Source organism: Hylobates moloch, unplaced genomic scaffold, assembly GCF_009828535.3.
Source record: "Hylobates moloch isolate HMO894 unplaced genomic scaffold, HMol_V3 SCAFFOLD_17, whole genome shotgun sequence".
NCBI classification, from domain to species: domain Eukaryota; kingdom Metazoa; phylum Chordata; class Mammalia; order Primates; family Hylobatidae; genus Hylobates; species Hylobates moloch.
Window position 1 is genome coordinate 45,117,549 of NW_026652292.1, and position 24,609 is coordinate 45,142,157.

Sequence of the window (24,609 nt, forward strand, 5' to 3'; positions counted from 1 at the left end):
CACTGTAGCAGGTCCTGGAAGTATAGGCATGAATCAGACAGAGTCGCTGCTGCCTATCAGTATCTCATTAGTGCCTTAAAAATTCATCTCTTTTATAGGGTTTCATTTTTTCTTATTTATGTTTAAAAGAAACATTATAATTCAAAAGTGATGTCATTCTACTAAAAAAAAAACTTCATAATTTATTGACAACTACAGAGTATTGTGGGGCCCTTCCAACGTAAAGTAGATCATCTGATGTACCTTTTTGTTAAATTCTGTGCCATTTGAAATTTTATTGAAGAGAGAGCCAGAATATGTATTCATGGGGGAAACAAAACAAGCCACTTGGTCTACAAATGAGTTGCTAGTTATTCATATTAGTAATGTTGGTTTTTATTTTTCTCAGTGTAATCAATCATTAATGATTAATGAATTGAAATTAATTAGAAAACTAAACCTTAGAATAATTAAAATGCATTCATATCAAATCATATGAACATTTATCTGCTATTAAAAGTATATACATATATAAATACACATATACATTTTTAGAATCCTATTTCAAAAATTGCTTCACATAATATAATTTAATTGTGAATGTAGGTGACTGTATATGTAGTGATAATGGTGTTTCACTGATAATAACATTTAGTAGCAACATTCAGAAAACCAGACAACATTGCCGTTAGACAATGCCAGGTATGTCAATAGAAAACACAAACTCATAATCATTTACTCTATTGTTACTGATGGTTGAGTGGAAATTGATTTGCAATCACAGACTTTAGATCAATTTCAGAACCAGAGTCACCACAGTATGGTGCTATTAAAGCTAGGAAAGTTGTAGATTGCAGAGAATGAGATTTCCAGTGTCCTAGAGAGCTGGAGGTAGAACTATTGCCAGAGACAACTGGCACTTTCTCTCCCTTAATTGGTAATGTGACTGTGATGCTGAGTTTTGCTCAAGAACTAGGGGTAACTACATCTCTAAACATTCTCATGAGTAAAAGTGCATAGAAGTTCTTCAGAAGGTCAGTAGTATAGAAAGAATTACCTGTTATTCAACTGTGGAGGGACTCTGTCTACATGGAGAGGTTATCTGTTCCACACTGGGGCATAGAGATGTAAGAAAATGCCACTGCCAGAGAAAGGCTAAGACCAGCTATGTTGCCTGCCTGCCAGCTCTGAAGTCATCTTACTTCTGCTAAGTTCTGCATCCTTGGCCAATAAATCAGGAAGTTATGTCTGATCTGGTTGCAGTTTTTCCTCTTCCTGCCAATCCATAGTTTAACTGGGATGCTATGAATGTGTAGGCTAGTGATACCTGTGTGCATTGATTCATTTAAAAATGAGCATGATTTTAAAAGGGTTTGCAACTTGATGCAAGTATAGCATTATTGTTTAACTTATATGTTCTGTAATAATTACTTTTTATTCTAATGAAATGCATTGTATTATGATAGCTAACTCATTTAACTCTTAACTAGGCTACATTAATTAATCTAATTTTGAATTATGATTTTTATCTCATGAGTGATTGCTATTTATAAATAAGCTAAACAGCTTAGTTTACCACAGTGTTTTCATATGCTACCTTTGGCCTGTAGGAGATGTTATAATCATCTCAGGGCTCAGTGATTGTAATAGACTCTAACAAAAAATTTGCTCTTCACCTTTCAAAGTGGTTGCAATGAATATACTGTCATGGTATGATCATCTCTTTTGGTCTACTTCATAACACTCATATTGAAGTAAATTCAAATGAGACATTTTTGCCCTAAATGTGATGTTTAAGTATTAATATTGAAAGTATATAGTGATTGTATGAAATACACAACCGTTCGTGTAGCACTAGATTGATGGTTCTTATTAAAATGCTTAAAATATTTTTTTTCTGATTTCCTATAGATGCATATACAACTTCAGAGGTCACTTATATTTGGACTTACAATGCATCTGATTCAGTACAGGTTGCTCCTGATGGCTCTAGGTTAAATCAATATGACCTGCTGGGCCAATCAATTGGAAAGGAGACAATTAAATCCAGTACAGGTTAGTAAAATTAGTCTTTTAAAAAACTGGTGCCTAAGAATATTAATAGGTTAAAGGACTTGGAAGTGTGTCAGATTGTTTAAAATCTTTTGCTCTTGAGGTCCAAGAACTAGCAGCGTAGGCTGTGCTTGGGAGCTTTTCTTATTATTATTATTATACTTTAAGTTTTAGGGTACATGTGCACAACGTGCAGGTTAGTTACATATGTATACATGTGCCATGTTGCTGTGCTGCACCCATCAACTCGTCATTTAGCATTAGGTATATCTCCTAATGCTGTCCTTCCCCCTCCCCCCACCCCACAACAGGCCCCGGTGTGTGATGTTCCCCTTCCTGTGTCCATGTGTTCTCATTGTTCAATTCCCACCTATGAGTGAGAACATGCGGTGTTTGGTTTTTTGTCCTTGTGATAGTTTGCTGAGAGTGATGGTTTCCAGCTTTTTAGACATTTGAAATCTTAGGCCCCACTCCTTATTAAATCAGAATCTACATTTTAACAAGATTCCAAGATTAATAGTTGCATTGAAGTTTGAGAAACACTGGCCTAAAATGCACTATGTATTTGCAACATATGTGTCTTCTCAGAGTAGTAAATTTTAATTTTTACCTTTTGACAAATGATTTTTTTTTTTTTTTTTTTTGAGAGAGAGAGTCTTCCTCTGTCACCAGGCTGGAGTGCAGTGGCATGATCTGGGCTCACTACAACCTCCACTTCCTGGGTTCAAGTGATTGTCCTGCCTCAGCCTCCCGAGTAGCTGGGACTATAGGCGCGCCACCACGCTGAGCTAATTTTTGTATTTTTAGTAGAGACGGGGTTTCACTTTGTTGGCCAGGATGGTCTCGATCTCCTGACCTCGTGATCAGCCTGCCTCGGCCTCCCAAAGTGCTGGGATTACAGACGAGAGCCAGCGCGCCCGGCCAACAAGTGATAATGTCTTTAGTTTTCTATTTTTTCACCCCATTCTAGATAATTTATAACTATTCAACTTTTGATGTTGATAATTACTACAGGCCTGTGTAGAAAGCTGATTCCCTCTCTGAGGGCCACCTTCGTTTTAAAATAAATAAATAAATAAATAAAAATTAAAAGACAAAAAAAAAAAAAAAAACAGCTGTGTGGACTAATTATCTTACATTTGGCAATAATTAAAACCCAGGGAGCAGAAAGAAAGGTAGATATGAGGATTAGATAGAAGTGACTGAAGCAAATTAGCACAGACATATAACAGTGAGAAATTCAGAATTGGCAACAGGGTTAAAAGTGGGAAAATGTGGGCTAGAATATCAGTCTTGTAGATGTGGCCAGACATCAATACTTTTGGAGCCAGAGAGGACTGAGAACAATCAAAACAGAGACTTGAGGTTTATACCCATGGAATGAAGGGCCTAACCAAGTAAAATAAACTGTTGGCAGAGAGCATTTATGAATTCTGAATTCCTTTGGTCAATAAGCATGACTTAGAGAGGAAAACAAATACAAATTGAACATCTCTAATTTGAAAATCTAAAATCCAAAATGCTCCAAAACAAAAAAAAAAAAACAAAAACTTTTTGAGTGCTGACATGATGCTCAAAGGAAATGCTCATTAGAGCATATTAGATTTTATATATTTTGATTAGGGATGCTCAATTTGTAATAATGTAGATTTTCCAAAATCTGAAAAATCCAAACCCTGAAACACTTCTAGTTCCACTTATTTTACGTAAGAGGTACTTAATCTCTACCATATCATGGGACGTGAGCTGCAAGTTTCTTGTACTAAAATTCTCTTCTAAACGCTCATGCTATGCTAAGGAGGCTTTTAAAGGTGATATAAATTTCCTGACATATGTGTGATATATTATTTTTTAAAAAATCAGTTTTTGTTCTACCTCTGATCCCTTCTATTTCCTAAATGTTCAAACTATTGACTATTACTCCTTGAGCTTCTTAAATTTTTCTTCCAGGTGAATATACTGTAATGACAGCTCATTTCCACTTGAAAAGAAAAATTGGGTATTTTGTGATTCAGACCTATCTGCCTTGCATCATGACTGTCATTCTCTCCCAAGTTTCATTCTGGCTTAACAGAGAATCTGTGCCCGCAAGAACTGTGTTTGGTGAGTGAATACACACTTTGCAGTACAGCGCATTATGTTTCATAGCATACTTTCAAAAACATCATCTCTCTTGATCCTCAAACTAATTATTTGTAGTATGTGGGGCAGGGAGTATTGTTTTTGCCTTATAGGTGAGGAAGTAGGCTCAGAGTGGTAACATAGTGCTACACTGCTAAGAAGGGATATAAGGATAGAAAAGTACTCAAATATTCTTAAAACACACTTAGTCTTCTTTCTGTTAAATCATACTGCTGTTCAACATCTGTCTGTACTATATTTCTATAAGGAGAATTTTCTTTTTTTTTTTTGCTCAAAAAATGATAGCTCTTTATTGTTGCTGTGATCAAACACCTACTACGTATTTTTGATAAGCGCTAAGGATACAGAAATAAATATGGCGTGGGGCCTGCCTTAAAGAGGCGTTTAGACAGATTTATAGGCCAAGAAATACAATGATGTGTTCTAGTCACCATTACAAAAGTCAGCACAAGGTAAAATAGGGGCTGAAGGAAGAAAGTTGGGGGAAAGTTTATAAAAGTCTTTAGGAGGAGATGGCTGTGAACCAAATGCTAGTGAATAGGTACCTCCCAAGAAGAACAAGAAAGAGGGTTCTCTAGGCAGAGAGAGCAGTTTGAGGAAAGCAGAAGTGCAGTAGCCCATCATATTTACATGTGAGCAGCTTGGTACATATAAGCCAGGAGAAGAACAAGTGGAAAAAGGTATGGTAAGAAAGACGGGAGGGGATTATTCAAAATGTGTTTTCCCTAGAATAGCATTTTGGAGCCCCCCACAAGAAGAATTTTCTTAGAAGTTTTAATTTACAGTCTCACTACCATATTTCTAGGCTTCCTATATTTTTCTGTTGTTTTTAGATGAAGAGTGATGATCTTACAATTTTAAGTTAGAAACAGAGGTACAAAGAGAGGGAGGAAGAGAGACCTCTTTCACTTTTATTAGAGTGTTTGATTTTCTTGAATAAAACTAGGGAGGGGAATTTTTAAATTTAGAGTAATGGAATTCCATATAGCTAGACTTTATATGTTTATTTTGGTTTTGTTTTGAGATGACTAAAGATATTAGTACTTTAAATGAGAGAGAAGTTGGTGCAATCCCTCATGCCTGTAGTCCCAGCACGTTGGAGGCCAAGAAGGGAGGATCTCTTGAGACCAGGAGTTGGAGACCAGTCTGGGCAATATAGCAAGACCCTGTCTCTCTAAAAAAAAAATCAGCCAAGCTTGGTGGCACACATATAGTTGCTGCTACTTGGAAGGCTGAGGCAGGAGGATCGCTTGAACGTGGGAGATTGAGGCTATCGTGAGCTATGATCAGGCTGTTGCACTCCAGCCTGAGTGACAGAGCAAGACTATGTCTCAAAAAAAAAAAAGAATAAAATGGAAAGGAGTGGTATATTATTCATTCCATGACTTTATTTAATAACAAAGTTCATTTTCTTGATAGAAACCATGCAGAGGAATTTGGTTACTGCTTTTTGGATATATAGATATATGAATGGGGCCAAGCACGTTTTGTAACAAAGTAGATTACCTTTTTGTGTTTGGTCCACTCATTCATTTAGGAAAGTTTTATTGAGGACTTATTTTGTTAGATACTGTACCAGGCCCTAGAGATGCAAATGTGATAAAATATAGTCAGTGAATTCAATTACTTGGTATAGTGGATGGCACTGTATAATCAGGAAGGGTAATAAGGTAAAGGTCTTGTAAAAGAGGCATAGACAAGTTATCATAGAAAACAGCAGCATGGATCCTTCCTAGAGCTGAGTAAGTGGCTGAGTTACCATTTGAGCTGAGACTTGGAAGATGAGTAGGAGTTTCCCAGGCAGATGAGATGGGGCAGGAATCCTAGCTCAAAAGAATAGATTGTACAGTGACATTAAGAGATGAAAGAAAATGATGTGTTCATCGATAGGGAGCTGTTTCAGTGGCAGTGGAGATCTAGATAGAAAATAGTTTGAGGCCTAGATGAGAAGGACCTTATAGGTCATCGTAATAAAATGTACTTTTATTTTAACAGGTTATAGCAAGTCACTATGGTGTTTTGGACCATAACTCGTCTAAAGCTGTCAGAACAATGCCTAGCATTTAATACATGGTATATAATTGTTAGCCATTCTTTTTCAAAACCATTTTGTTGAGGTTGATTGACATGTAAAAATCTGTACATATTTAATGTATACAACTCTTTGAATTTGGGGAATAGAATACATCTGTGAAACTATCACCATCCTCAAAGGTATAGATGTATTCATTACCTCCCCAAATTTTTTCCCACCTTCTTTATTATTATTGAGTTGAGTGGAGGGAGGGAGGGTAAGGATACTTAACATAAGATCTACCCTCATAGCAATTTTTAAGATAAAACATTGTTGTTAGCTATAGGCACATGCTATGTAGTAGATCTCCAGATCTAATTTATCTTGCCTAACTAAAGCTATTATTCTTATTATTAATCTGATCCTATTTGTATTTTAGAAAGATATGACATTTTTGCAGCGAATGAATTGAAAAACAGAAATTACGAGAGGTAGGGGAAAGTTAAGAGGCTACTAAAATAGTTCATACGAGAAATTATTAGGTTATTTTAAAAGAAGACAGTATAAAAAGGAAGAAAGAAAAGGATCAAAAGATGTTTGAGAGAGAGAATCAATAGATTTGGTGAACATATATAACAATTATAGAAAAAAGAATAATTTAGGCTAACATGTAGAATTTTTCTTGGATAATTTAGTTGGATAACGTTGCTATTAATAAAATAAGAAATGAAGACAGAAGGGCAAATAGGAAAACTGATTGTAGTTTGAGTTATGTGTATTTTGATGTTCCTTATACTATCAATTTTATGTTCAGTAGACAATAGAAGTAAGTATCTGGAACACAGATGAATAGTGGAAACTATTGATAAATATGAAAATCATTAGTGACAAGATGATAGAACTTATAAGTCTAGAACTTATCTCCAAGAAAAATTAGGTGGGTGAGTGTGAGATTAGAGGACGGAATCTTTAAAAATCCTAAAATTGCAGAATAAAAAGGAACTAATTGGAATGACCAGAAAATAAGGAAGGAAACCAGGGGATGACAATTTTCTAAAAGGAAAAGATGTTAATTTCAACATCTCAAAACATGCACGCACACACACACACACAGATCCATACCGAATATATGATATCAAATGTGTACCAGTAAGTCTAAAATGCATTGAATGAATCTGACTAGTAGAAGGTTACTGATGGTCAGGAATTATATTAGTAAAGTTGCTTTGGAGTGAAATAGGATTGAAATGGAAATAAGAAATGAGAAAGGAAAAAAGCTGAGCATATAATAAATTTGGAAGAAGAGAAAGATTAAGACAGCTATACAGAAAGGTGAGTCATTGTTATCATTATTATTATTAATACATAATTATTAACATGAGAATTTGAACAACATGGGGAACTACTTTATAATAAGCCACATGCTATTCATGTTGCATACTTCTTTACTTATTATTTTTCCAATGAAGTAGACTATAATATCTCTTTTCTAAGGAGGAAAGAAATGAGACTGTAAAATTTTAGGTATCTTGTCTAAGACCTTAAAGCAGAGCTTTACTCCAAGCCTTAAGTTCCTTAAACTACATATACTGCTGTCATGACTGTCCTTTAAGGGGGAGGGATCAAGAAAGAATAAGGAAATTGAACATATCTATAGAAGAGGGAAGAATTTCAGATGAACAATTACCTAAAGAAAATACTTGTAATGTGGTTGAGTAGACAAAAAAAAAAAAAAAAAAAGAAACCCAATTCTCCAACATGTAATAAGCAACGCAAAGCAGACTTTGTTGGTACTTTCCTCTTTCCAGAGTTTCATCTGGCTGTTTAACAAACACATATCTTTTTTCAATCTTGGAAATATGCTTTTTATTATTACACTATTGGAGGAAGAAGTTTGCTTAGAGACTATGCCACTAACTATAAACATGATTCAAAGGGTAAATAACCTCAAGATACTGTAGTGAGTTAAAATTGCAACCAAGTTGTGTAAGATTAACAATAAAACTGTTTTGCAGACTACATTTGATGGGAAAATTTTAGAAAGAACTAAACAAACACAACATGCATCAGAAATAAAGGAGTAAGAAGAGGAGTGAATGAAGAGGATAGTAAAAAGAGCAATTTTTAAAAAAGCGTATGCACTTATATAATTTTTTTAAATTCAGGAATAAAAATTTTAAATTAGGATATGTCTGCCAAAACAAATTTAACTTAGGGTTATAAACATTTGCTTGTTATTACAATGTCATTCATGTTTCCTCTGTACTAATATTACACATGCTTATGATCTATTTATTCCATTTTATTACAGAATATTTGAAGCTCAGTGAACAAAAAGGTGATATTTTTATGACTCATAATTGAATTATGTAGAATATAATTCTAATAATCATAATTAGAATATATGATTCTAATAATCATATAATATATGTATATGATCTTTTAAAAGCTGTGCATTTAAGAAATAATATGCCTTCACTATATTTAGCAATTAAACCTAGGTATTATACTAGAATTTTGAAAATTCCAAGATAATAATGGTCTACAATTTTAGCTGATACACAATTTTCAATGTGAGGCACATACGATATATTAATACACTAATATCTTCACCAGTTAGTGCCCTAAACATTTCTAAAAAAGCTCCCCTTCCATTGTTCTCTTATGGTGTTTTGTAAATGCCTATATCATGGCATAAATTAAATTTCATTATGGTAATTCTGTTTACATCAATTTCTCATTCTTCAGACTGAGAGTTTCTACACACAGTTATTAACAAAGAGCCTGGGACATTCTAAGTGCTATAAAATATGTGATAAACAAATGACAGATAAGTGGGTGGAGGGACAATAAAGTGATCTATAGCAATGGACAACCTCTCCAAATTAAACTTTCTAAATGAACAATGTCAAAAAATTAGAACAAGTTCAATTCTAAGCATCATCAAATGTGTTTCCACTATTGTGAGTATAATAAAACAAAACAAAGCCCACATACACCCATGCATATACAGAACTATAAAGATTGCCTCTGTAAGAAAAATATATGTCAAGAGTTTTAAAAGAACACATAGGAAATGTAAACAAAGAACATTAATAAAAAGATGAGCACAATTACAAAGAGATAATCTTGGAATAATAAAATTGGGAAACAAGAAAATGCAGAAGAGACGGTGAAAGAAAAATAATTACAATTCAAAAACAGCAATTACACATTCCTCTCAAATGAACATGAAACATTTTTTAGAATAGAACCTATATTAGACTATAAGGAATTCTCAATAAGTTTTAGAAAGTTGAAATAATACAAAGCCTCTTCTCTCAACACATTGGAATAAAGCTAGAAATAACTGTAGAATGAAAACTGGAAATTTTACCAGTATGTGGAAATCAAACAACACACTCTTAAACAACCAATGGATTAAATAATAAATCACATGGGAAATTATAGAATACTTTGAGGGAAATTAAAATGAAAACACAGCATACCAAAATTTATGAGATGCAGTGAAGTCAAGCTCAAAGGAAAATTTGTAGCTATAAATGCCTACATTAAAAAATATGGAAGATCTCGAATAAATAACTTTACACTCTAAGGGAATAAAAACATAAGGACAAACTAAACCCAAAGACAGTAGAATAAAAGAAATAATAAAGATTAGAGCAGAGGTAAATGAAATGTAGAATAAAAAAAAAATGTCATCAACAAGACCAAAAGTTGGTTCTTAGAAAATATCTGCAGAATTGACAAATCTTCAGTTAGACTACCTCAGAAAAAGAGAGAAAACTCAAAACCTAAAATCAGAAAGTAGGGACATTACTAGGGATTATAAATAACGATATCACACCAACAAATTAGATAATTGTATTAGTCAGGGTTCTCTAGAGGGACAGTACTGATATATACGTATATCAGTTCTCCATATATATGTGAGTTTATTAAGTAGCATTAACTCACATGAACACAAGGTCCCACAATAGGCCAACTGCAAGCTGAGGAGCAAGGAGAGCCAGTCTGAGTCCCAAAGCTGAAGAACTTGGAGTCTGATGTTTGAGGACAGGAAGCATCCAGCACAGGAGAAAGATGTAGGCTAGGAGATGTAAGCCAGTCTAATCTTTTCACGTTTTTTTTTGCCTGCTTTATATTCTGGCTGTGCTGGCAGCTGATTAGATGGTTTCTACCCATATAAATGGTGGATCTGCCTCTCCCAGTCCACTGAATCAAATGTTAATCTCCTTTGGCAACACCATCATGGACACACCCAGGATCAATACTTTGCATCCTTCAATCCAATCAAGTTGACACTCAGTATTAACCATCACAAGTCCACCCTTTGTCAACTGGATCCCATACACATCTCCTGAGATCATAGGTATTCTTCAAATAAAGACAATAGTAAGGTCATAATTACACCTAAGGTAATACAACTATATTTCGTACAACCAGAAGTGCACCAATCCCCAACCCAAATGTGACTACATCAAATTAACAATATGAGGTCAATAAATCTTCTGCCGAGTGATAAAGGAAAATGAGAACAAAATGAAGACATTTTCTTTGTACAGGTGTATACATGCACAAATATATTTTTAACAAAAGAAAGAGGAAATGGTCATGGCAATTAAGTCCTTGTATCTGCAGCTGGCCAAGTGGTCATAGTTGGTATTGATGACTACCTTCTTCTACTACCCATTCTGTATTTCCTTTGCCTTCAGCAAGCACCACAGCAGGTTTTGTTTCGTTTTTCTTCCTAGTAGATTAATCCAAACCTTCATTCCTGAAGTGTCTGGGCCATTTGTAGTCCTGCCTAGATTGGGTTGTTATAATTTCCCACTGACCTTAATCACAGGGCATGGTAATACTAAGAGATGCCCTAATGGATCTGCTGTATTACATGCATGCTCTTCCTTACCTCTGCTATGGAGTGGTAGACTGATTTCATCTTGATAGACCCCAGCCAATAATGTAAGTCCCTTCTTAGTCTGTTGACTTAAAGATAGCAAGAACCCAAAGTGTCCAGGTGGCAATCTTAACTTCTAATTGAAAGGAATCATTGATGTTTCCTCTGGTGCCCACATTCCTCCCTCTGGAACTAAGATCTCTAGGCCTGCAGAACGTAATGTTACGGGAACAGGAAGCAAAAATTTTACTAGTGGATCACTAGGATTGATGGTGAGTGGTGCCACTTCTACTTCCACCCCTTGATTCCTGGACCTATGAATCCTGGCTATGGGAAAAACAGTATCATATATGAGATGCTGATTCGATGCTGATTCACAGCATACATGGCCTTCTGGAGAACTTTGCCCCAGCCCTGCAAAGTATTGTCACCTAGTTGGCTTTGTAATTGTGACTTCAAAAGGTCATTCCACCATTCTATCAATCCAGCTGCTTCAGGATGATGGGGAAGATGGTATGACCAATGAATTCCATGAGCGTGAACCCACTGCCTCACTTATTTAGCCATAAAGTGAGTGCTTTAGTCAGAGACAGTGTGTGGAATACCATAATGGTGGATAAGGCATTCCATGAGTCCACAGATGATAGTCTTGGCAGAAGCATTGCGTGCAGGATAGGCAAACCCCTATCCGACATAAGTGTCCATTCAAGTGAGAACAAACATCTGCCCTTCCCATGATGGAAGAGGTCCATTAAAATCAAACTGCCGCCAGGTAGCTGGGCTGATCACCCCAAGGAATGGTGCCACATCGAGGGCTCAGTGTTGGTCTCTGCTGCTGGCAAATTGGGTACTCAGCAGTGACTGTAGCCAGGTCAGCCTTGGTGAGTGGAAGGCCAAGTTTCTGAGCCCACGCATAAGCTCCATCTCTGCCATCATGGCCACATTGGCCATGGACCCACTGGGCAATGACAGGGGTGGCTGAGGAAAGAGGCTGGGTGGTGTCCATAGACCAGATCATCATATCCACTTCATTTTTAAAATCCTCTTCTGCTGAGGTCACCCGTTGGTGAGTACTTACTGGGATAAAAATATCTTCACAGTTTTTAACCACTCAGAGGGGTCCATCCACATACCTCTTCCTCAAATTTCTTTGTCACCAATTTTCCAATCATGCTTCTTCCAAGTCCTTGACCATCCAGCAAAACCATTAGCTACAGCCCATGAATCAGTATATAATTGCACATCTGGCCAGTTTTCCTTCCATGCAAAGTACACAACCAGATGCACAGTTCGAAGTTCTGCCCACTGGAAAGATTTCCCTTCACTGCTGTCCTTCAGGGATGTCCTAGAACTTGTGCTGCAGTGCTGCAGCTGTCCACTTCTGGGTGGTGCCTGCATATTGTGCAGAACCATCTGTGAACCAGGCCTAAGTCTTCTCTTCCTTTGTCAACTGATCATAGGGAACTCCCCATGAGGCCATCGATGCAGGCTGGGAGAGAAAAGGCAGGGTGGCAGGAGTGGAGACCATGGGCATTTGAGCCACTTCCTCATGTAATTTACTTGTGCCTTCAGGACCAGCTTGAGACTGATCACATGCATATTGCTTCCATTTGATGATGGAGTGCTGCTGTGCATGACCCACTTTATGGCTAGATGGGTCGGAAGGCAGATAGTTCATTATAGGCAGTTCAGGTCACATGGTGAATTGATAACCCATAGTCGAATGTTCATGTTATACCAAAGCCCAGTAATGGGCCAAGAGCTGTCTGTCAAAAAAAAGAGTAGTTATGTGCAGAAGATGGCAGGGCCTTTTCTCCAAAATCTTAGAGATGTCCGTTGGGGTTCAACTATGGGGGTCTGTCAAAGGCTCCAAACAGCATCCCTATCTGCCCCGACACCTCAAGCATCATTGTATCTGCTAGGTCATATGGCCCAAGTGGCAGAGCAGCTTACACAGCAGCCTGGACCTGTTGCAGACCCTTCTTCTGTTCTGAATGCCACTCAAAACTGGCAGCCTTTCAGGTCACTCAATAAATGGGACGGAGTGACACACCAAAATGAGGAATGTGTTGTCTCCAAAATCTAAATAGGTCCACTGAGCAATGTGCCTCTTTCTTGGTTGTAGGAGGGGTCAAATGCAGCAACTTTTCCTTCACCTTAGAAGGAATATCTCAAAATACTGGACCCCTAGAAATTTTACTGAGGTAGAAGTGCCCTGCATTTTAGTTGGATTTATTTTTCATCCTCTGGCACACAAGCGTCTCACCAATAAGTTCAGTATATTTGCTACTTCTTGCTTGCTGGTTACAATCAGCATAGTGTAATCAATATAATGGACCAGTGTGATATCCTGTGGAAGCCAAAGTGATTAGTTTCTCTCTGAATAAGATTATGACACATAGCCAGAGAGTTGATATACCCCTGACGTAGGAAAGTAAAGGGGTGTTGCTGGCCTTGCCAGCTGAAGGCAAATTGCTTCTTCTGGGCCTTATGGAGAGGAATGGAGAAAAAGGCATTTGCTGAGTCAATGGCTGCATACCAGGTACCAGGAGATGTGTTAATTTGTTCAAGCAATGAAACAGCATCTGGTACAGTAGTTGCAACTGGAGTCATCACTTAGGCTGATGATAATCCACTGTCATTCTCTAAGGTCCATCTGTCTTCTGCACAGGCCAAATAGGAGACTTGAATGGGGATGTGGTGAGAGTCACCACCCCTACCTTTTTCAAGTCCTTGATGGTGGCACTAATCTCTGCAGTTCCTCCAGGAATGTGATATTGTTTTTTATTTACTATTTTTCTAGGTAGAGGCAGCTGTAATGGCTTACATTTGGCCTTTTCTACCATAATAGTGCTCGCTCTACCAGTCAGGGAGCCAATGTGTGGGTTCTGCCAGCTGCAAAGTGTGTCTGTGGCAATTATACATTCTGGCAGTGTGGAAATGACCATAGGATGAGTCCAGGGCCTGACTGGACAAACTGTATGTCAGATCTCAGTTAAAACTCCATTAATTCCCTGACCTCCATAAGCCCCTACTTTAACTGGAGGACCACAGTGACGTTTTGGATCCTCTGGAATCAACGTCAACTCAGAGCCTGTGTCCAGTAGTCCCTGAATTGTCTGATTATTTGCATTTCTCCAATGCACAGCTCCCCTGGTAAAAGGCCAGAGGTCTCCTTGGGGAAGGATGTGAGAAAGATTAATGGCATGAATTGTCGGTAGTGTGGTGGGGTCCTTTCTCAATGGGACCCCCCTCCATTCAAGGGGTTCTGGCTCTGTAAACTGGCTTAAGTCTGGAAACTGAGGCACCATGATTCTCTGTTTTTATAATTCCAAATTAGTCTTTTGTCCATTCAACTCGGAAGTTTTCTGCTTATATAAACTAAATAGGAATGCAGTAGGCTTTCTCTAAATTTCACTTACAGAGACACCATGATTAATTAGCCAATGCCAGAGCTCTACACGATTCAGACTATTCTGATTGCTGTTGTGCCTCTGCTGTCCATTACAGTAGCTCCACTCACCTTGCCTTTGAGGGTTGAGTGCCACTACTTGGCCCCTGCCAACTTGGGATCCAATTATTCCCATTATATTTAAATTTTGTAGTTGAGTGACTGCAATTGTCACTGTTAGATCTGACATACAGAGAAGAACAATTATAGGGCTCTTCAAAGATGGAGGTGCTGCCCTCACAAATCTATTTTGCAAAGCACTGGTCAGAGGTATATCTTCTAGGCCTTCCCAGCTGGGATGAGTAGGTCTAAAGTGACTTATCCCCTCCACCATCCCAATCTCCTTAAGCCTTTGGATCCCTTCCTCTGCATTAAACCAAGAGAGATCAGGCATTCCCAGCTCACTCACAGTGGGCCATCTTTTAACTCATATTTCAGCTAAACAATCAAATAAACTCTTAGAACCTTTTTTAACTCCCTGAGCTGCAACAGTAAATGCAGAATCTCTACTTAGTGTGCCCAAATTGACAAATTCAGCCTGATCCAACTCTACGTTTCTTCCACCATTATCCCATTCATCAGAGTTTACAAGCTCCGTGTTCTCAGCTTCATCAGCGTCCTCCCACACATCTTCATTCCAAGTTGCAGTGTTCCATTCTTTTCTAATCAATGCCCTCACTTTAACAGTAGACACCTGGTGAGGCTCTACATGCACCTTTTGTTGCAGGTCAGCCACTTGCATGATAAGAGCTTGTGTCTGATTTTTCACTATTTCAGCTCTTTGTCTACAGGAGATAAGACTCTCAGGGCAATCTTAGCGGATTTGAGGCTCAGTATCTGCTTCTGAAGCCCCGAGTTAGAATCCCTGAGTTCATCATTTGTTTTTCATCATTTTGTCCAGTGAACTCAGGAGCAAACAACCAACTTCTTTATGTTTCTTGGTTCTCCACATTTAGTCAAAGGTATTATGTATAGAGTCCCTAAACTCTTTGCCTCTATCTAGCCATGAATCAGGGGTATCAAATGCATTTATTTGGCATAACTAGCTAAGCAGTTCATGCCAAGGATCATCAGTGTTCTCCATACTATTAGAAGTACAGTCCTTAGCATTTTGGGGTCTAATTATATTAAACAGTCAACTCCAGAAATCTCAAAACCGATGAAAGAACTGCATCCTTAGTATTCTATTCCTTTATAAACACTCCTGGCACAAAAGTCTGTATTAGTCAGCATTCTCTAGAGGGACAGAACCGATAGGATATATATACGTATATATATATATATATATATATGTATGTATGTTTATTAATAGTATTAACTCACATGATCACAAGGTCACACAATAGGCTGTCTGCAAGCTGAGGAGCAATGAAGCCAGTCTGAGACCCAAAGCTGAAGAACTTGGAGCGCGAAGTTTGAGGGCAGACAGCATCCAGCATGGGCGAAATACATAGGCTGGGAGGCTAAGCCAGCCTATATACTTCATGTTTTTCTGCCTGCTTTTTAATCTAGCCACGCTGGCAGTTTATTAGGTCTTGCCTACCTAGATTAATGGTGGATCTGCCCTTTCCAGCCCACTGACTCAAATGTTAATCTCCTTTGGCAACACCCTCACAGACACACCCAGAAACAATACTCTGCATCCTTCAATCCAGTCAAGTTGACACTCAGTATCAACCATCACAATAATCGTGGACACATTCCTAGAAAAACACAAATTAACAATCCTGACTAAAAAGAATAGAAAAACTCAACAGACCTATTATAAGTGAAGAATTTCCATAAGTAAGCAAAAATCTTCCAACAAGAAGTCTAGCACCAGAGGGCTAATATTTGTTTAATTCTACCAAATATTTTTGAAGAATTAACACCAATCATCTCCAAACTCCTCCAAAAAATTGAAGTTTAAAGAAGACTTCCTAACTCATTCTATGTGGTCAGAATTACCATCATACCAAAGCCAGACAAAGATACCTCAAGAAAACTGTATACTAATATCCATGATGAATATAGATGCAAAAATCCTTAACAAAACACAAGCAATATAAATCCAACCACACATTAAAAGATTATACACCAAGACCAGTGGAACTTAGATAAACAAAGGTGGGTAAACATAAAAAAGGCAATCAGTATACTATACCACATTAATGTAATATTTCAAAAGGTATAACAAATGCCAAAAAACACAAAACTCATATTTTATCAGGAATGTGTCACATAGTCACAAATTAATTTAGAGAAGTGACATTTCTGAAACATCACTTCTCTCCCACTAATTTTCTTTATGTTTTTCATTACTATATAATTATTCCTTGAAATTGTATTCCTGTATTATATACATGCCAAAAGAAACCAAAGTAAAAATTACTAGAGCTTAAAAACAATTTTAACAATGTTGTAGAATGCAAGATCAATGCACAAAAATCAGTTTGATTCTTTACATCAGAAGTGAAAAATTCAAAATAAATTTAAAAAATATATCATTTATAATAATATCCCAAAGAATAAAATTCCTAAAACTAAATTTAACCAAAAAGGTGAAAGACTTGTCCACTGAAAACTGCAAATCATTGCTGAAAGAAAATGTAAAAGATCTAATTAAATAGAAAGACATTCTACCTTAAGGGATTGTCAGATTTAATACTGTTAAAATAGCAATAATCTCAAAAGAGATCTACAGATTCAATTCAATACGTGTAGAAAATTCAATGACTTTTTTTTTTCAGAAATTCAAAAACTGGTTTTCAAGTTTATATGGAATCAAAATGAGCCTGTAAACACCAAAACAATATTGAAAATTTAAGACAAAACTGGTATACTCAGGCTGGGCATGGTGGCTCGTGCCTGTAATCCCAGCACTATGGGAGGCCCAGGCAGGTGGATCATGAGGTCAGGAGATCGAGACCACGGTGAAACCCCGTCTCTACTAAAAAAAATACAAAAAATTATCAGGCGCGGTGGCGGGCGCCTGTAGTCCCAGCTACTCTGGAGGCTGAGGCAGGAGAATGGCTTGAACCCGGGAGGTGGAGCTTGCAGTGAGCCAAGATCGTGCTACCGCACTCCAGCCTGGGTGACAGAGCCCGACTCCATCTCAAAAAAATAAAAAATAAAAAAATAATGAAATAAATAAATAAATAAATAAATAAATATAAAATAAATCGGTATACTCACACTTTCCAATTTGACAACCTACTACAAAGCTGCAGTAATCAAAACAGCCTGGTGCTGGCATAAGAACAGACACATAGATCAATGGAATAGAATTGAGAGCCCAGAAACAAACCCAAACATGTACGGACAATTGATTTTCTTAGTTTTTAACGTAACTTTTATTTACATTCAGGGGGATAGTGCAGGTGTGTTATACAGGCACACTTGTGTCATGGGGGTTTGTTGTGCAGATTATTTCATTACCCAGGCATTAAGCCTAGTACCTATTAGTTATTTTTTCCTGTTCCTCTCCCTCCTCCCACCCTCTACCCTTGGAAAGGCCCCAGTGTGTGTTGTTCCTCCCTATGTGTCCATGTGTCCTCATCATTTAGCTCCCACTTATAAGTGAGAACATGCAGTGTTTGGTTTTCTATTCCTGCATGAATTTGCTAAGTGTAATGACCTCCAGATCCACCCGTGTTCCTGCAGAGGACGTGATCTCATTCTTTTTTATAGCTGTGTAGTATTCCATGGTCTATATTTACCACATTTTCTTAGTCTACCATTTGTGGGCATTTAAGTTGATTCCATGTCTTTGCTATTGTTACTAGTGCTGCAATGAACATACACAGGCATGCATCTTTACAATAGAATAATTTATATTCCTTTGGGTATATACCCAGTAATGAGCTTACTGGGACAAATGGTATTTCTATTTTTAAGACTTTAAGGAATCACCACACTGTGTTCTACAATGGTTGAACTAATTTACACTCACACCAACAGTGCATAAGTTTTCCTTTTTCTCCATATCCTGCCAGCATCTGTTATTTTTTGTCTTTTTAATAATAACCATTTTGACTGGTATCAGATGGTATCTCATTGTGATTTTGCTTTTCATTTCTCTAATCATCAATGATGTTGAGTGTTTTTCATATGATTGTTGGCTACATGTACACCTTCCTTCAAAAAGTGTCTGTTCATGTTTTTTGTCCACTTTCATTGTTTTTTTTTCATTGTAAATTTGTTTAAGTTCCTTATAGATGCTGGATGTTAGACCTTTTTCAGATGCACAGTTTGCAAAAATTTTCTCCCATTCTGTAAATTCTCTTTTCACTCCATTGATAGTTTGCTTTACTGTGAAGATGCTCTTTAGTTTAACTAGATCCCATTTGTCAATTTTTACTTTTGTTGCAATTGCTTTTATTGTCTTCATCATGAACTCTTTGCCTGTTCTTATGTACAGAATGGTATTGCCTAGATTCTCTTCCAGGCTTTTTATAGTTTTGGGTTTTCCATTTAAGTCTTTGATCTATCTTGAGTTAATTTTTGTGTATGGTGTAAGAAAGGGATACAGTTTCAATCTTCTGCATATGGCTAGCCATTACCCTAGCACCATTTATTTAATGGGGAATCCTTTTCCCATTGCTTGTTTTTGTCAGATTTGTCAAAGATCAAGCAGTTGTAGGTATGAAGCCTGTTTGCAGTTGACATCATCCTATATCTGAAAAACCTCATAGCATCAGCTCAAAAGCCCCTTAAGCTAATAAACAAGTTCAGCAAATTCTCAGGAAACAAAATTAATGTGCAAAAATCACTAACATTTCTATACCCCAACAACAGTCAAGTCGAGAGCCAAATCAGGAACATACTCCCATTCAAAATTGCCCAAGATTGCTTTGAGTAGTATGGTCATTGATATGGTTTGGCTGTGTCCCCTTTCAAATTTCATCTTGAATTGTAACTCCCACAATTCCCACGTGTCATTAGAGGAAACCAGTGTGAGGTGATTGAATTATGGGGGTGGATCTTTCTCCTGCTTTTCTCATGATAGTGAATAAGTCTCATGAGATCTGACAGTTTTATATGGGGGTGTTTCCCTGCATAAGCTCTCTCTTTGCCTACTGCTATCTATGTAAGATGTGACTTGCTCCTCCATGCCTTCCACCATGATTGTGAGGCCTCTCCAACCACGTGGAACTGTAAGTCCATTAGACCTCTTTGTTTTGTAGATTGCCCAGTCTCAGGTATATCTTTATCAGCAGTGTGAAAATGGACAAAGACAGCTATTTTACTGATACTGATTCTTCCTATCCATGAGCATGGATAGCTTGGAATACAGGTTAAATTCATGTAGAACCAAAAAAGAGCCTGAATAGCCAAGTAAATCCTAAACAAGAAGAACAAAGCTGGAGGAATCACGCTACCTGCCAATTGATTTTCAACAGGGTTGTTAGAATTATTCAATGGGGAAAGAATAATCTCTTTATCAAATGGTACTGTTATAGCCGGATAACTGCCACATTCAAAAGAATGAAGTTGGACCCCCTAACTCATTTAAGAAACAACAATTAACTCAAATAGATCAGAAATATATGACATCTCAACATAGCACCTAAAATATAAAACTATTAGGAAAAAAAATAGGGATAAATCTTCATGATCTTGTATTTAACAATGAATGAATTCTTAGATTTAACACCAAAAGCACAAGCAGCAATAAATAGTTTCTTTTAATCATAAAAAACTTTTGTGTATCAAAGAACATTATAGAGTATGTGAAAAGACAACTTACAAAATATTAAAATCTATTTGCAAATCTTATATCTGATTAGGGTTTAATATCTAGAAGGTATAAGGAGCTCTAACTCATAAACAAAAATATAAACAATTAAGTCTAAAAACTTGGCAAAGACTTCAATAGACTTTTTGCAAAAGGAAGTATACAACTGACAAACAAGCACATGAAATGATGTACAATACTACTGGTCATTAAGGAATTACAAACAAAAACCACAGTGTGATACATTCCGTAACCACTAGGTTGGCTATATAATTATTTGAAAAATATATAGTAATCATTGTCAAGGATGTAGAAAAATAGGAATCCTTGTATATTGCTGGTGATAATTTAAAATGTTGCATCCACTGTGAACAAGTTTCGTGGCTCCTTACAAAGTTAAACAAAGAATTACTGTAAGACCCTGCAATTCTACCTCTAAATATAGATCCAAGAGTAATAAAAATATATGTTCACACAGAAACATGTACATGGATGTTTACAGCAGCATTATTCTCAATGGTCAAAAGGTGGAAACAATCCAAATTTTCATTAGCAGATGAATGTACAAAATATAGTATATACTTACAATACGATATTATTTACCCATAATGAGAATTAAGTGCTGATATATGCTACAACCTGGATGAACCTTAGAAATTCTATGCTTAGTGAAAGAAGCCAGACAAAAATGGTCATATATTTTATGATTCCTTTATATGAAATATCCAGATAGACAAATCCATAGAGACAGAAATGGTTCAGTGGTTGCCAGTGGATAGAAGTGGAATAAATGGAGAGTGATTACTTAATAGAGACAGAGTATCCTTCGAGGATAATAAAAACAAATTTTGAAACTAGAAAAAGACAGTGGTTGCAGAACATTGTGAATGCATAAATGTCATTGAATTTTATAACTTAATTGTATGTCATATGAATCTCTCCTCTGTAAAATAATTTTTAAAAGTCATGAGCTTAAAATATAGCACTGAATTTATATTCCAAGGGCATCCCAGGAGTAAGAAGAATCTTCTCAAATATCTACTAAAAACTTTGCAAGTTATTGCACCAAAACCAAAACCATAGGTATGGCCAAACGTGAAAAGAAATGTTTTATGCAGATGACTTTAAAAAAAAAAACAAGATTGCATGATTTTTCAGAGCACAAATAACACAGAACAATGATTTCAGGGAATAGTTATATAGTAATAAAGAACAGAAAGGAAATAAATGGGACAGAAGTGATATTTTAGAAAGACCTAAATTAATTTGCAACTATGTGACACATCTCTAATAAAATAATGAGTTATTTGTTTAATAAAGTTTATAAAGAAAATTAAATACTGCATTGAGGTAAATAAAGACAGAAATTTCCTAGTATAAGTCAAATAGGTGTATATTTCAAAGGGAGTCGACAGAAGACTCTTCCAATCTTAGTACAGAGTTGAGATAAATAGATGAATAGATATTTAACTTACAATCAGCAGAAGATGTTTGTTGTTAAGGCTGCCAGGTTTAACTATAGCAAACATACAAATGTTTTTAAAGATTGATGATAAATATAACATATATAAAATAAAAAATCCAGACTATATGAATGTATAAATTTTATATGAGCTCTTTATAATATAACTTTAAGGATTCAAAACTCATATTTTATGTAAGTTGAGGTTGTCAGGTGGTAAAAGTATTCTACAAGTTATTTTGTGTAGAGCTAGTAATAAATATTCTGTATGAGTGTATGCATATGCATGTGTATATTGAAGGGAGAAGGTCAAAGATAAACAAAAATGTGAAGATCTGCCTGGAATGAGGCTTGAAAACTGTCCAGCCTCATCCTTCACTGTTTTCTGAATTTTATTTATTTATTTTTTGAGGGTGAGCATCATCATTGGATTATTGCATAGCAGTTTCTTAGAAAAGTTTCTACCTTCTTTAGATTTCTCACTTTAAATCAACAGGTTTATAAACCCTCTCCCTGATGAGAGATAATTAAATCTTCTGCACTGTCCCTAAGTCCAAAGCTTTATGTTGTGGGTAATCCACACAAGTTTTAATTTAAAAAAAAAACAAAAAAAACTACTCTTTAATTTTTAAATTAATTTTAATGAATTTTTTTAAAAATTAATATGCTCTGGAAGACAGATGTCAAATTTTTCAACCTCTGAGGTCTTTATGGCCTTCATGCTGTGAATAGAATAATAAAACAGAGCAAATAAGACAGTAGGCAGAGAAGTTAAAATTAGAATGTGTATGCCTTGATATTAGAGACTTTGCTCCATTATATTGGGTTTTAGCTATTCATTTTCTGGTACATTTCATTTATCTCATGGATATTTGAAGCCAGCCTGATTTCTTTCAAAGATATCCTTGTGTTTTGCAAAAGTAAAAGCCTCCTTTCATTTTCTCTGTTTATCCAATTCGGTCAATAGCAACAGATACTTACTAAGCACCTATTTACATCCTTGAACAAAAAGTAAGCCCAGCTCCCTTCATGGTGAGATTTTTGCTCTCTGCTGACAATATAAGAAAGCACTTGGGAAAACTTAGACCTTAGGTGTTATGCTTTCGAGGTTCCTGAGACTAGACAAAGCATTAACAGTATACAAACCTCATTTTGTTATACATATATATGGCTTAATTTGTGAAGTTATGGCTTCTGAACTTTTTAAAGAACTTTATATAAAAAACATAATTGTGATGAATTTGCCAACTACTATCTCTATATTTAAAGCAAAATCACTTATTAAGTTTTGGATAAGTTTATATGAATTATGAACTTGTATTTTTTCTTAATATTATATTGAGTATATAACAGAGTTATTTTTCTATTAAGAACTCAGATCAGGCTGGACTTGGTGGCTCATGCCTGTGTCCCAGCACTTTGGGAGGCTGAGGCGGGCGGATCACGAGGTCAGGAGATGGAGACCATCCTGGCTAACACGGTGAAACCCCTTCTCTACTAAAAATAGAAAAAAAAATTAGCTGGGTGTGGTGGCAGGCGCTTGTAGTCCCAGCTACTAGGGAGGCTGAGGCAGGAGAATGGCATGAACCCAGGAGGCAGAGCTTGAAGTCAGTGCACTCCAGCCTGGGTGACAGAGCGAGACTCTGTCTCAAAAAATAAACAAACAAAAAAACTAAAAAACTCAAATCAAATAATGACATCGGTTAGGCTGTAGGTTTTTGGTGAGTACAGAGAGTTCAAATGCATTTTGTTTCATACAGAATTCAAGGTACCTTCAAAGATATTAGCTACTTGTTTTATATAAATTTTAGAGTAATTAAACCCCCAAAAGGGGTATGTTTGGATTGATCATTTTTCACCTTAGTTCTACTGATAGCCCTGATTCATTTTGACTTTTTATACCAGAAAACCCAAATACAGTGGTTTGAATGCATAATACTTTTCTTTTCTTTCCCTATGTGGAAGAAGTCCACAAGTAGTTGGTCCAAGGCTAGTGTGGCAGCACCATGGGCATCAGGTGTTCAGTGTCTATTTTTCTGTTTTGATATCCTTAATTTATGGTTTTGCTTAATTCGTGGGTTAAAACGGCTGTTGATATTCCAGTCATTATACTCATATTACAGGAAAGAGGAAGAATAAAATGAGAAAGGGTAAAAGACTTATTCTGCTCTCAGTTTGCCATAAAATGAGCTTTCCAGATGTCCCTCTTCATAATTTCTATGTGTCATTAGCCTAGTGTCTTACAACTGGAGAATCTGAGAAATTGCTATCTTAAATAAATTCAGTTTTCTACTGTCATGGGTTGACTATCAGAATCTATCAGACTGATAGCTAGTGGTTTCTGCCACAATCAAAATAAGTTGTTATAAAGGCCATAAGTTGATTAAGAGCGCATACTTGGCAGCCAGAGTATCTTGGTTCAAAACCTGGCCTTTTTACTAACAAACTATGTGGCATCTGGCAAGTTTCTTAACCCCTCTGTACCTTAGTTTCATCTCTTTGTAAAACTGGGTTAGTAATAATAACTTTCTTATAAGGCAGTTTAGGGAAATAAAACACATACTTGTTTGTACGCACTCACATTTATTCATATATGGAGCACTTAGTGGAATTCTGGGCAAATAGTAAACGCTATGCAAGTATTTGCTATTATTATTGTTTAGGCTGGGCGCGGTGGCTCACACTTGTAATCCCAGCACTTTGGGAGGCCGAGGCGGGCGGATCACGAGGTCAGGAGATCGAGACCACGGTGAAACCCTGTCTCTACTAAAAATACAAAAAATTAGCCAGGCGTGGTGGCGGGGCGCCTGTAGTCCCAGCTACTCAGAGAGGCTGAGGCAGGAGAATGGCGTGAACCCGGGAGGCGGAGCTTGCAGTGAGCCGAGATTGCGCC

At 36.6% G+C, this 24,609-nt stretch overlaps 1 protein-coding gene across 4 annotated transcripts in view; it reads left to right on the top strand.

Moving 5' to 3' along the window:
• The window catches only part of GABRA2 (gamma-aminobutyric acid type A receptor subunit alpha2), a 142,674-nt gene that overhangs the window by 84,668 nt on the left and 33,397 nt on the right, over positions 1-24,609 (top strand). For all 4 annotated transcript variants that reach the window (XM_032135385.2, XM_032135386.2, XM_032135382.3 and 1 more), the window contains 2 exons: positions 1,891-2,034; positions 3,982-4,134. In XM_032135385.2, the coding sequence (XP_031991276.1) occupies positions 1,891-2,034; positions 3,982-4,134 (297 nt within the window). The remainder of the gene's footprint in view (positions 1-1,890; positions 2,035-3,981; positions 4,135-24,609) is intronic.